We start from the raw sequence: 13,910 nt of genomic DNA, 5'->3' as shown, positions 1-13,910 counted from the left end.
AAATTGTTTTTATTCCACAATCAACGACCTTGCACTTAAACTGTAAACTTAATAAACATAATATTTACAGTCAATTTCACCACATATATGCTGCATCCTTAGGTATAAAAATCATCATGTAAGTAATGATAACAATTTGTAAATAAACAAAGTTTTGCGACTGTCAAATGTTCGTATTATTTATTAAAAAAGTTCGTGGCCTTTGAGTTTCTATACTCCCCATCTTCTTGAAATTTATCCAACAGTTAATACTATAAAGTTTCCCTTTGCCTTTTTGAACTCTGGTTCACGCCATCCACTAAAGATGGCAGTACAGTGGTTACATATTTCCTTTCGATGTGACTTCCGTCACATTCACGAAAGTACACATAAAATGCTATTTACCAAGAGTTAAGACGTTACACATAAAATAAATAAATAAATTTAAATGCAATTAGCTAGATTTTAGAAAGAATTTAATAAACTATCCATATTTTTATAAGATTTCTCCAGGGCATCATCTATAGGGATACCAAGAAGGCACTATTTCTGGGCACTCTCTCCCCATGGACTTAATTTCAACACAAATTATTCAATACTTTACTATAGTGTTCCAAATTTTGCATTGAAGAATTACCTAAGTATCCATCCATACATATACCAAATATAAATAATACACACTATTAGTCTCCCCTTGTGATAGACTTGCAAAGGCCATGTCCGAATCTATGTACACTGTTACATACTTACAGCCTTGGTATGAACTACAGCAGTTCGGACATAAATATTTTTCTACCTCCAAAAATGATACTAACCAACTAAAAAATTTGTCAATCATTAATTTTTTTAATAAATAAATTAAATCCCAGCAAATTATTTTAGGTACAATTATGACATTATTTATTCAACATTTTCCTAGGCAGCCTCTCTTTTCCCATTTTTTTACATAGCCATATCATCTCATTCTTGCTTTTTCTCTGATATCATTCAAGTCCTGTATTCTTGCCCTTATCGCTTAGGGAAAGCCTCGTGAAAAGCTGACACAGTGAGCAGCGAAACAGCTACGGTTTACTAGCCTGGAAAGCTAGAAGAGGTTGGATAGGCCTTGACCAGACCACGAGTATTCTGGGTGTTTTGAGGGGTCCCAGAATGATGTGGGAGATTGGCATGCAGCACCAGTAGTGCTGAGTCTAGGGCTAAGGCCCCAGCCAACTATCTGGTTAGCCAATTTCTGATTGCATGTACGGCGTGATCCATTACCCACGCCTGTGGGGGCCCCGGGGCTTGAAAGAGCGCCGGGTTAACAAAGAAAAATACCCTGTTTGATTGGTGAACAGTACCACGAACAAAGTATCTTGAGATATAAAGGGACACAGAAAACCCCGGAGGGCTAAAGCTATGAGGGGTCCATGAGATTCTTTCTTTATTTCTTTCTTGCTTGTACCATCTAATTCCTGATCCTGCCTCATCTGGTAACTACCAACACACTCTTCATAAACTTCATTCCTATTGCTCTGATCTTCCTAGCCTCTCTCTTATCTACAGTTAAAGTCTCTGCTCCATAAGTGATTACGAGCATAGATAATAAACTAATAATAGATATTGTACAACTTGTTTGCATTCTATTGGCACCTCCCTCTTCTATACCTAATCTCTCACACACCTGTAGAATGCATAATTTTGTTGTTGTCTCCTTACAATTTCCTCCTTGTTTTTTCTTCCTACCTCCAATACACTTCCTAGATACCTGAAGGTTTCTACTTGTTTCAACATAACATCATCTTATTCACTGCATCTCCTTACCCAATTTTGTTCCTTGTCATGACCCTCACTTCACTCTTTTTAGTGCTGAATCTCATACCACATTTCCTCACTTTCTCACTCAAAGATGTTAGTTGCTCTTGCATCTCACCTTCCTTTTCTAACCATACCATCAAATCATCAGCAAATAGCATGGCCTTTATCTTTCCTTTTCCAATCTTTTCTTCAACTCTCTTATTAATTCTTTCCAACAATATAATAAATAATAGTGGGGACAATTCACTACCCTGCTTAACTCCGTTGGCTTGTTTAAACCACTTCGTCATCCCTCTGTCACACTTCTGTTTCCCCTATACATACTCCTCGCTCTATTTATTAACTCTTCTTTAATCCCAGCGTCTTCCATAGCTTGCCAAACACACTGTCTTCTCACACTGTCAAACGCCTTCTCCACATCCAGGAATATCATTACTAGATCTTTTCCAAATTTGTATCTTCTCTCCATCAGTTGTATGGAAAAAACAAATCAGGTCTAGGGTAGACCTCCCCTCTCTAAACCCATGTAGCTCCTCACGCCATTTTCCTGCCATGCCCTTCCTTAACTTCTTTTCAAAGATCTTCTCATATACCTTTTCACAGTGGCACATCAAAGTGATCTCCCTATAGTTGACACATCTTTACCTGTCTCCTTTCTTAAACAATGGCACTATTACCCTTTACTCCAGTCCTCTGGTATGCATTTTTCTCTCCAAATACACCTCATCACTCTATACAGCCAATGACTTCCTCTTCTCTTGCTGCTCTTATCATTTCTACTGTTAGCTCATCATCCCTGAAGCTTTGCCGCTCTTTATCCTTTTCAGAGCTTCCTATATATCCTTCCATGTGATATTATCATTATCCAACTTTGAAAATACTTCCTGCTCGTCTGTTTCTTCTTCACTCTCATTTCCTTCTGAGTTCAGCAGTTATTCAAAATAATAACTTCACATCACAAGTTCCTGATGGGTGTTATCGAGCCTGGAGGAGATAATACGAAACAGCATGCAAAGGCAAGAGGATTATCACTGGAAGCCTGACATGGCTAACTGACCCACAAGGTTTAAGATCCTAAGGAACATGAAATGGTAGTATTTCAGATTTCAGGAGTTTTTACCAGAAGCCAGGAGCTGGTTGTATGGAGCTCACAGTATGCTCTAAGCAATGAACTCAGACTGGTTGACTACTGAATGACACCTGTAGGTGGACTACATCTTTGAGCAAGCTGAGGATAGCTAGTACTAATCAACCCAACCACTTACCCTCTATATTGGCCCTTTGGAAGTAAGCAGGAATAAGAAGTTAATAACACGTGGAAAAAAAAAGGGGGGGGGGGGGGAAGGAGAAATATGATTAGAAATACTGGAAAAGAAAAATTACATGAAAAAAAAAAAATATATATATATATAATTTTTTTTTTTAAACATTTTAAAGTGTTCCACTAATTAGTTCCTCACCATGTTCAGTTCGTTGTAAGTGAACTTGGTGGTGCCGTCCAGAGGCGAGATTATCTCCGACAACAGGCCATGACTCTCGTAGCTGTACTTCTCGCTCTGTGAACCCCATTTCCATCCGTCCACTCTGTTGAACCTTAGGACGGAAAATAGTGTCACCATCGAAGACAATGTAGCAAAGCTCATACATTAAAAACAATACGACAAAAGGGAAGTAAGGACCAGAAAAGTGTAAAAAAATAACAAGAATCACTCAAAAATTTAGACCAGTTCATCCTACCAATATATACAATCTTACTATTAAATCAATTTTAATAAAAAACTATGAAAGCTACCATATGGTAAAAACTTGAGTAAACTTTTGCTGTTTTCGTGTTTTGTAAAACAATTTTTTCATGTCCTGTTTCTTTGTATGTCTGTAATATCAATATCAGTGACACATGCATTCTGTGACTCATTGGTACTTTTTCTTTTACTGAAACTTTGAGGTAGAGAAAATTTTAAGCTTATGTAAACAGCTGTACTCCAAGCCTCATCGTACCTGTCATACGTGATGTTCACTGGGACCGACCCACCAGATGGAACCCAGGACAGAGGCAGACCTGCCTGGTCAAAGTTTACAGCGAACAAGAGCTGTTTGTCCCGGTCGTAGAATGTCTCCCGCCCGTTGGCTTGATCGAATTCAATGCTTAGGACTCGAGACTGGTTTACCTGGAAAAAAAGGTTGTTAATGTTAAAATTAAACATTCGGTTTTACTTTAGATTCTGAACTAATAGTTATCTATGTAATTTAACTTCACTCAATTAATAGAAAGAAAAACTGCAGAGTAATAATTTACATTTTTAAATTAAAAATTTTACAACCACCTGGAAAAAGTTGGATGAATAACTAACAATCATAAAATTATGTTATAAATGCTGAAGTAAAATAGAAATAGAATCACAACGTAAGCGAATTGTTATCTCAATGTTATCCTAGGTTCATTCATATTGTATAGTGAATGTAAAAAAAATTAAATTAAATTAATTATGAAACAAAATCCTCATTCAATGTGAAATATTTAATGTGTATTAAAGTATGTGTATTAAAGTATGTGTAACAAGTACTTCTTATTTAACATTAACATTGTAACAGCCAACAAAATTTGTAAACAGTTTAAAATCAAGTCAAATCAATTTTTATATAATTTATATGATAAAAAGGTGAAAAAACTGCAGCAAATGCCAATTGTAGTCAAGGGTTAGTTGATTTTTTTAAATGCCCATTGCTACACCTCTAGCACATGGCTACCAACACAACCCCTTCCTACATAGTCAGTGCTTCAGCATGACATCACTTCAATTCTTGGTTTCTGGTCATTCAGACCAGAAGATAACAAATCTTGTCTACATTAATGTAAATATAAATGTAAAACTACTACGTACTAATTTATACTGCTTTAGATAAATGCATATCAACAAAACTAATTCCATTTTCTCAATGAAATACAATTATTTACTTTAAGTATGGCCCTATCACACAATGGAAGTTTCTTTGGAAGATCTTCCATGCGAGCAGGAATGGATGATTCTGTGAAAGAATTAGCAGAGCGCTGGCCGTTTGCATGGAAGTTTTTATAGTCTGTCATGTTCAAATTTCTGAGGAAGGTTTCGTAGATGGTGGAAATTTTATCCAATCAGAATGAAGTAGCAATTCTAGTGTTAAAAACAGTAATATATTTTGGAGGGATTGAAATTATATTCATCATTAATTTAAAACTTGGTGGAAATGTGGTCTGTTGAAGCAGTTTCAAAATTATGTGATAATTATAAGAAACATCCATGTTTATACAATACAAAAATTAACTATTATAATAAAACCATTCACATGAGCTTGGTTTATGTGCGATAGTTTCATCCACAGAAACATCCATACCTTCTGACATTGGGGCTTGACTAGAAGTTTTTCTGGAAGCTTCTAGTGGAGCCTGTACGAAACCTTCCACCATGTGGTACAGGCTTTACTTAAACATCTTAGAAATAATATTAACAATAAAACAACTTTAGGGGTTGCAATTCACAAAATATTTAAATAATTATGGTTGGTAATATGTATATGTTTATTATTGGTATCCTATTTATTTAATCCTAGATACAATTATTTATCTTAAACACATACTTACCACTATTTTAAGTTTAACCTCTTAGGGGTTGAATATTGCAAAAAATAAAAATAAAAATTGTGGTTTGTATTCTTTTGTTTATTATAGGTACCCAAAATCCTTTGTTAAGCTTAATTGAATTCAGAAAAATAAATTATTATTCTTAAAAACATACTTACTCCTTTTTCACCCTTAGGATTTAAATTTTTCACAAAAAAAAATGTTATTGGTAGTTTTCTTATGTTTATTAATGGTACCCAATATCATTTATTATGCTTAGTTAAATTTGCTTATGAAATTATTAATCTTAAAAGCATATTTACCTCTTTTTCACCCCTTAGGGTATGAATTTTGCCAAATATAAAAACTGTCATAGGTAGTTTTTGTATGTTTATTATTGGTACCCTAGATAATATTATACCTTTATTAATTTTGGATGTATATAATTATTGATCTTAAAAACACAAATTCAAAACTTAGGGTGAGAATTTCAGAAAATATAAAATTTCAGGTTGGTAGTTTTTGAATGATAACTATTGTTATCCAATATTATTTACTATGCTCAATTTTGGAGACATATTTATTAATTTTAAAAGCATACTTTACCCATTTATCACAAATTTTAGGTTGAATTTCACAAAATATTAAAATTTTTATTGGTAGTTTTTGTATGTTTATTATTGGTACAAAATATCATTTGTTACTTATTACATTTGGATAAATATAACTATTAATCTTAAAAATCATACCTATGCCTCTTTGAACTCTTAGGGTGAGAATTTCAGAAAATATAAACTATGTGGTTGGTAGTTTTGGGATGATTATTATTGGTTACCAATATCATTTATAACAATTAATTTCAGAGATATAATTATTACTCTTAAAAATATATTTTACCCTTTTCACCCTTTTGGGGTTGAATTTAAAAAATATATAAATATTGTGGTTGATACTTTTTGTACTATTATTAATGGTTCCCAAAATAATTTACTATCTTTAATTATATTAAGAAAAATAATAATCAATCTTAAAAACATACTTATCCCTTTTTCACATTTTAGGGGTTGAAATTTGTAAAATAAATAAAATTGTGGTTGGTAAATTTCATTTGTTAATTATTGGTACCCAATATTATTTATTATGTTTAAATAAATTTGTAGATATACATATTATTTATCTCAAAAACATACCTTCCCCCTTTTCACCCTTTAAGGGTTGAGCTATGCAAAATTATAAAAAACTTTGGATTTTGTATTTGTATGTTTATTATTGGTCCCAATATCATTTATTATGCTTAATTAAATTTTGAGATATTATTTATCTCTTATCTTTAAAACATATATACCCCTTTTTCACCCTATCAAAAAAAATTTTTTTTTAATTTTAAAATTTGGGTTTAAGGTTTTTGTATGTTAATTATTGGTATCAACTATCCTTTTTTGCTTTTTTGGTTTTAGAGATATAATTAAATATCTTAAAACCATATTTATCCTTGTCACCCTCTTAGGGGTGGAATTTTGTAATTATATATGGCCTAGTTTTTAAGTTAGCCAAAGACCTTTCTAATAAAATAAAAAAAAAGGTTCTTCAAAATCCGTCAAGTAGTTTTCGATTGATGCGCGTGTTCAGACTGTATATTAGTGTGCGTTATTTTGTGTCAGTAACATTTATTAGACCTGGACGTAATCAGTGCTTCTGAGAAGTCTCTGAATACTTCAAATTTGTATTTCCCGCGCTGCTGTGTAGTGGCAGCCATTATTCAGCAATCTCTGCCAATAGTTGGCAGCCCTGGACTTCCAGCCGGAAGTCAGTCATATTTTTCATCATGGCGGTGAGTAGTACTATGGTGTAGCCTCACCATTAAATTGTTGTGGTATAATGGCATCTGTAATCGTTTTCGTATACAGTCCACTGAGTTATCGCGCTATAACATTTTTGGTCCATCTAGGCCGGATCGTTCTGGTGTTAGAATTACCGTTTTTCGAGATTCGTTTGTGATTCGTGGCACATGCGTGAACATTGCTTCTCGTGTCCGGGACCGCCTTTGTTCAGTGAAATATGTTACGTGAATTGAAGTGATTACAAGCCCGTGTTCGTTGATCTGGTTGTGTTGTACCTTGCTGCACGAACGGTGTAACTTAGTTGGTTCGTGCGTGCATTAAATTACCGCGTGTTCGCGTAAGCAATTTTGAGGTTAATAGCGGGAAATCACGTAAATAGTCTCATCATGAGTGAACTTACAGCGCTGGGTTTGCGGCTGCAATTAGCGGAGGGACGGGTGAAACGTGCGTGTGACTTAGCAAAAGCGGCAGCGAGTGACGCGACCAAGGTCCCGTTGCTTCTTGCCAGTGTGTGTGACCTACCGGACGTGAAGCACTCCTACGAAGCGGATTTCATCGACGTAGAAGCTTCGTCGGACAAAAGAAAGAATTTCAACAGTGAACAGCATCAGCGACGTTTGATAGACTTTCAAGAGCAGTACTACACAGTCATGGCCGCCGTCGACTCTGTGAACAGGAAGCCTGGGTTATCACCCGGGCCTGAAGGCAGTGCTTCAGAACTCCGTAAGTTAAACGTCGCATTACCGAAAATCACACTTCCCAGCTTTGACGGAACTCCGCAGCAGTGGTCAAATTTCTCTAATTTGTTTTCCACATTAGTTTCAGACAACACTGCTTTGTTATCTGTAGAAAAGTTGGCATACTTGAAGGGTGCTCTTGTGGGCGATCCGCTTGGGATGATTCAGTCGTTACCCTTGTCGGAGGCAAACTTTAAAGTAGCTTGGAACTTGCTCATGGAACGCTATGAGAACAAACGTTTGATTGTGTTGGCACATGTTGAGGCCCTACTGCATGCACCTGCAGCCTCAGTAGACTCACCAAGTTCTCTACAGCAGCTGTTGACAGTCATTTCTGAAAATATCTCAGAACTTAAGGCATTGCAGGCCCCGGTAAACCATTGGGACATGATCTTGCTCCCTATACTGAGCAAGTGCCTAGACTCTAAGCTTCAGGTAGAGTGGGAGATGACATTAGGTCGTGAGTTTCCCAACATTAATTCCTTTTGTACATTTCTGGAAAGGCACTGTAGGGCCCAGGAAGTAGTCTGTGGTGCATCTCGTGCTAAAACTTTGGGGACACAGCCCTTTAAGCAGAAACCCCCAACCCAATCTAAGTACCGTACTAATGCTTTTCTTACTTCAATGCAGTCTTGCTGTATGTGCAGTGCATCTCATATGTTACACCAGTGCCCCGACTTTCATAACCTGAACCCTCAGGATTGTTTTGCTGTTGTGAAGAAAGAAAAGTTGTGTTTAAACTGCCTTGGTAAAACACACCTTTCAAAACAGTGCACATCTACTTTCTCATGTCATAAATGTGGTATTAGACATCACACCTTATTGCATTTTGAAAATGATCATGTTCATGACAAAGTAGCACAGGTATCAGATGCTGACCAAGCTTCTTCTGGAGAAACTATATCCGCAGTCTCCTCAGTCACATCAGCCGTTGCGAGAGCTGATCACACTGTTCTGTTGTCAACAGCTCAGGTGCAGATTTTAGATGCTGCGGGTAATCCAATTGTTGTTAGGGCCTTGTTGGACACAGCAAGTCAGGCTAGCTTCCTTACTGAGCACTGCATGCAGAAGTTGCGGCTACATCGTGAAAGAACCCAGTTACCAGTCAGTGGGTTATCAGGCACCCAAGTGAACGTTGCTAAGGCTCGTGCTTCAGTTGTAGTCATGCCAGTTGGTAGCACTGGTCCTCAGTTCACTATTGATGTATTTATTCTTCCAAGGATAACTGGTAATTTGCCGAGTGTGATGGTATCGCCCAATGTACGCAAGGCAGTCTCGAGCTTAAAGCTAGAGGATCCCTCATTTGATACGCCTGGCCCCATCGACCTGCTTATCGGTGCAGATGTGTTTCCCCTATTGGTTACAGGGGGCAGCATAGAGGGCCCACCTGTTGCATTAGATTCAGTGTTTGGCTGGATCTTGATGGGAAGGGTAGCTTCTAAGCCAGTTCCTGCGTACTCACAGTCCTTCACTGTCTCCTTGCTCTGTTCCTCCCCTCCATTGGGAGAAGTCATGAAGAAATTTTGGGAAGTTGAGGAGTACCCCACCATCAAGCATTATTCACCTGAAGATACGCGTTGTGCGAAAATGTTTGTCGAATATCACAAGCGCATGGAGGATGGGCGCTTCAATGTATGTCTGCCATTCAACACCTCATCCCCTGAGTTGGGAGACACTCGTGCTCAAGCCATAAATCGCCTGCTTGGTGTGGAGAGGCGCCTTAAACGGAATCCCGATGTATCAGCAATGTACTCTGACTTCATGAAGGACTATCTGGTTGCAGGACACATGGAGAAGGTTCCTCCAGAACAAATACATTCAGTTCCATCATACTACATTCCTCACCACGCTGTAGTTAAGCCTGACAGTTCTACCACCAAGTTACGGGTGGTGTTTGATGCCTCGGCTAAGGGCTCCACTGGGAGATCATTGAATGACTGCCTACTTACTGGTCCCAAACTACAGAAAGAAATAATTGATGTTTTACTTAGCTTTCGGTCCCATGCGGTAGTATTCACTGCAGACATAAAACAGATGTATCGACAAATTTCTATCCATCAAAGGCACCAGGATTACCAACGCATTGTCTGGAGGTTTTGTGACACTGATCCTGTTCAAGACTATCGCTTGAAGACGGTGACTTATGGAGTATCTGCAGCCCCATACCTAGCTCTTCGTACAATACAGCAGCTGGCTAAGGATGAGGCTGCAACCTTTCCGCTTGCATCTAAAGTCCTGTTATCTGACATTTATGTAGACGATGTTGTCACAGGGTCCAGTTATATTGATTCAGCCCTGGATGTTCAAAGGGAACTTATTTCTTGTCTTGCCAAAGGTGGTTTCAAACTAAGGAAATTCATGAGCAATCACCCTGCACTTCTTGATTGGCTTCCACATGACGATGTTGAAACACCCCAGATGTTGAGCTTCGATCCTGATAGTCAGGCTATTGTCAAAGTCTTAGGACTACAATGGAGCCCAGCGTCAGACACATTTGCGTACAAAATTGAGGATAGCTCCAACCATGCCACAAAAAGAACCATCCTTTCGACGATTGCTAGAATATTTGACCCGCTTGGTTGGCTTTGCCCTCTGTTAATGTACGCCAAACATTTGCTGCAGATTCTCTGGTTACAAACTATTGATTGGGACGCTGATCTTCCGTCTGAGCTGGCAGAACGTTGGCAGACATTCAGACAGGAGCTCCCTTGCCTCACAGCTGTTGCTATTCCTCGTCACCTACAAGGCTCTGAGGGTTGCGTGTATGAAATCCATGGTTTTTAGGATAGTTCTGAGACAGGCTTTGCCGCTGTTGTGTACTTACGCATCATAGAAGCTAACAACAGAATCAGCACTCGTTTGTTAGTCGGAAAGTCTAAAATAGCACCAGTCAAGGTCCAGTCTTTGCCTCGCCTAGAGTTGTGTGGTGCCTTATTGCTGGCACGCTTGCTCAAACTTGTTGTTGCAACCTATCAAAAGGAGTTTAATTTGTCATCAGTTACAGCTTGGACAGACTCTCAAGTGGTTTTGGCCTGGATTAACTCCTCTCCGCACCAGTTGAAAACCTTCGTGGCCAACCGAGTAAGTGAGCTTCAAGACTTGACACCCTCATCCTGGTGGCGACATGTATCATCTGAATACAATCCGGCGGACTGTGCCTCCCGTGGTCTTCTACCTACTCAGTTGCTAAACCACCACTTGTGGTGGAAAGGGCCATTATGGTTACAAGAGCCAACTCAGTATTGGCCTCCAAAATCCCAACACGCTGTTGAAGCGGACCCAGCCCTTCTGGAACACAAGGCTGTGACGTTGGAAACAATGACCCACAATCGTGACTTAGAACATCTGGTAACCAGATTCAGCCGTCTTACCAAGTTGTTGAGGGTCACAGCATTTATGTTGCGTTTTATTCACAACTTGCGTACTTCCCACTCAGCACACGTATATGGGAGCCTCACACCCTTGGAATTGAATCATGCGTTAAGGCTTTGGCTGCTTCGTACTCAATCTAGTTCATTCCAGGGGGACATTGATGCTCTTCGGAAAGCTCGTTGCCCTTCTTCCCAAATTCGAAAACTAGTACCCTTTCTGGATGAGCATGGATTGGTTAGGGTGGGTGGCAGATTGCCTCAAGCTACAGTCCCATTTGAGCACAAACACCCATTGCTTCTGCCGAAATCCGATCCTCTGACTGATCTCATCGTACACCATTATCACGACAAAAATAATCATCCAGGAGTTCAGACACTCAGAGGTATTCTGAGGGAACAGTTTTGGATCTTGGGTGACAAGGATGCCATTACTCGCTTACTGCGTACATGCTTGCGCTGCTTCAGGCAAAGACCCTCCTTTGCTCAACCTCGGATGGGAGATCTTCCAGCCATGAGGGTTCAGCAGATCAAGCCCTTTGCTAAGTCAGGAGTCGACTATGCTGGACCATTTCCCATCAAACTTGCTAGAGTGCGCAGGGCACCCATCTTGAAGGCTTACCTTTGTATCTTTGTATGCTGTGCCACCAAAGCCGTCCACATTGAACTGGCCTCTGATCTATCCACTGAGGCATTTCTTGCTGCTTACAAGCGCTTCATTGGTAGGCGAGGAAGATCTTCAGACATTTTCTCAGATTGTGGCACAAACTTTGTGGGAGCACACAATCACCTCAAGGAGCTTCAACAGCTAGTGTCATCACCTGGTCATCAACAAGCCATCACAGATGCCGTGTCTCAGCTCGGTATTACATGGCACTTCAACCCACCTGCCGCTCCTCACTTCGGAGGCCTCTGGGAGGCTGGAGTCAAGTCTTTCAAAACCCATCTTCAGAAAGTGATTGGTGAGCAGGTGTTGACGTATGAAGAGTTGTACAGTGTACTGGTCCAGGTGGAAGCCACCTTGAATTCCCGATCGTTGTGTCCATTGAGCAGCGACCCCAACGACGTCAATGCGTTGACTCCTGGTCATTTCTTGACATTGGAACCATTGGTAACATTGCCAGAGCCTGATCTTCAGAATGTTCTGCTAAATCATCTAAATCGTTGGCAGCTTGTGGAGCGGCTACAGCAGGATTTCTGGCATCGCTGGCACAGAGACTATCTGCACACTTTGCAACAGCGACACAAGTGGCAAAAACCAGCAACACCTCTTGTACCCCATCAGCTCGTGCTGCTGAAAGAAGAGAGATCACCACCTCTTCAGTGGCGCCTGGGGCGTATCCAGAACCTTCACCCTGGAAAGGATGGTGTGGCAAGAGTGGCTACTGTGCGCACCATCACTGGATCTCTCAAACGCCCAGTGGTCAAACTCTGTCCCCTACCATTGTGTTGAAATGACGTTTCAAGGTGGGCGGAATGTTCAGACTGTATATTAGTGTGTGTTATTTTGTGTCCGTAACATTTATTAGACCAGGACGTAATCAGTGCTTCTGAGAAGTCTCTGAATACTTCAAATTTGTATTTCCCGCGCTGCTGTGTAGTGGCAGCCATTATTCAGCAATCTCTGCCAATAGTTGGCAGCCCTGGACTTCCAGCCGGAAGTCAGTCATATTTTTCATCATGGCGGTGAGTAGTACTATGGTGTAGCCTCACCGTTAAATTGTTGTGGTATAATGGCATCTGTAATCGTTTTCGTATACAGTCCACTGAGTTATCGCGCTATAACAGCGCGAACAGACAAACTGACAAAAAATTTAAAAACTATATTTTTTTATTTCAAAATAATGTAAATTGCCATTTCCAATAATGTTTTCTTCATTACATATAACGTACAGAGGTTTTGCCTTAAACAGATTTATTATTAGTATGGATAGTCACAACTATATCTACCAATAGGCGACTCAGATGATGCAATTAACAACCAATTAAACAACGTAAATAAATAATGGTTTCGGTTTCCACAGAAAATTAGCAGAAAATGTGTTAGTAATATTGCTGAACTGGAATTAAAATTACCTGGTTGCCATTAACAACGAAAACATGTGAATAACTTAGGTTTATAATATGTAAATATGAGCTCATTTAGTCACTACTTTGCAAATCTAAGTATATAAAATATGGTGTTGGTATGTATGATGTTATTTAACTCAAACACTGTTTGACCGATCGCCATGAAAGTTGGCATATCAAAATGTTTTTCGTGGAGAAGGTTTCTACATTATCCATTTATTTGTAACTTGCTACTAAAAGGTGCTGCAGTGAAACAACTTCTAAACCGTTTAACCGATTGACATGGAAATTTGTATACATAGATATTTGAACACGGAGAATATTTTTGCTGTATAAATTTTGCTATAACTCACCTCTAGATAGTACTACAGTGCATCAACTTCTAAACCATTTAATCAATCGCCATGGGTAAACAGAAATTCATAGGTCATAATTCATAAACATACAAACAGTAATTGTGTGTCATTTGCATTTCTCTATGTCCACCACACTGTCATATAGGGCTATCCATTTTGCTTTA

At 39.0% G+C, this 13,910-nt stretch overlaps 1 protein-coding gene across 1 annotated transcript in view; it reads right to left on the bottom strand.

Annotated features, from left to right (window-relative positions):
- LOC134531692 (teneurin-a) overlaps positions 1-13,910 on the bottom strand; it is a 1,284,829-nt gene that overhangs the window by 31,983 nt on the left and 1,238,936 nt on the right. The window contains exons 27-28 of the mRNA XM_063367503.1: positions 3,775-3,944; positions 3,237-3,369 (exon numbers count right to left, since the gene is read on the bottom strand). Coding sequence (XP_063223573.1) covers positions 3,237-3,369; positions 3,775-3,944 — 303 coding nt within the window. The remainder of the gene's footprint in view (positions 1-3,236; positions 3,370-3,774; positions 3,945-13,910) is intronic.

The sequence above is a fragment of the Bacillus rossius genome, chromosome 5 (genome assembly GCF_032445375.1).
Source record: "Bacillus rossius redtenbacheri isolate Brsri chromosome 5, Brsri_v3, whole genome shotgun sequence".
Lineage (NCBI taxonomy): Eukaryota > Metazoa > Arthropoda > Insecta > Phasmatodea > Bacillidae > Bacillus > Bacillus rossius.
The sequence above is the reverse complement of the archived record's forward strand: the minus strand, read 5'-3'. Positions and strand labels throughout refer to the sequence as shown.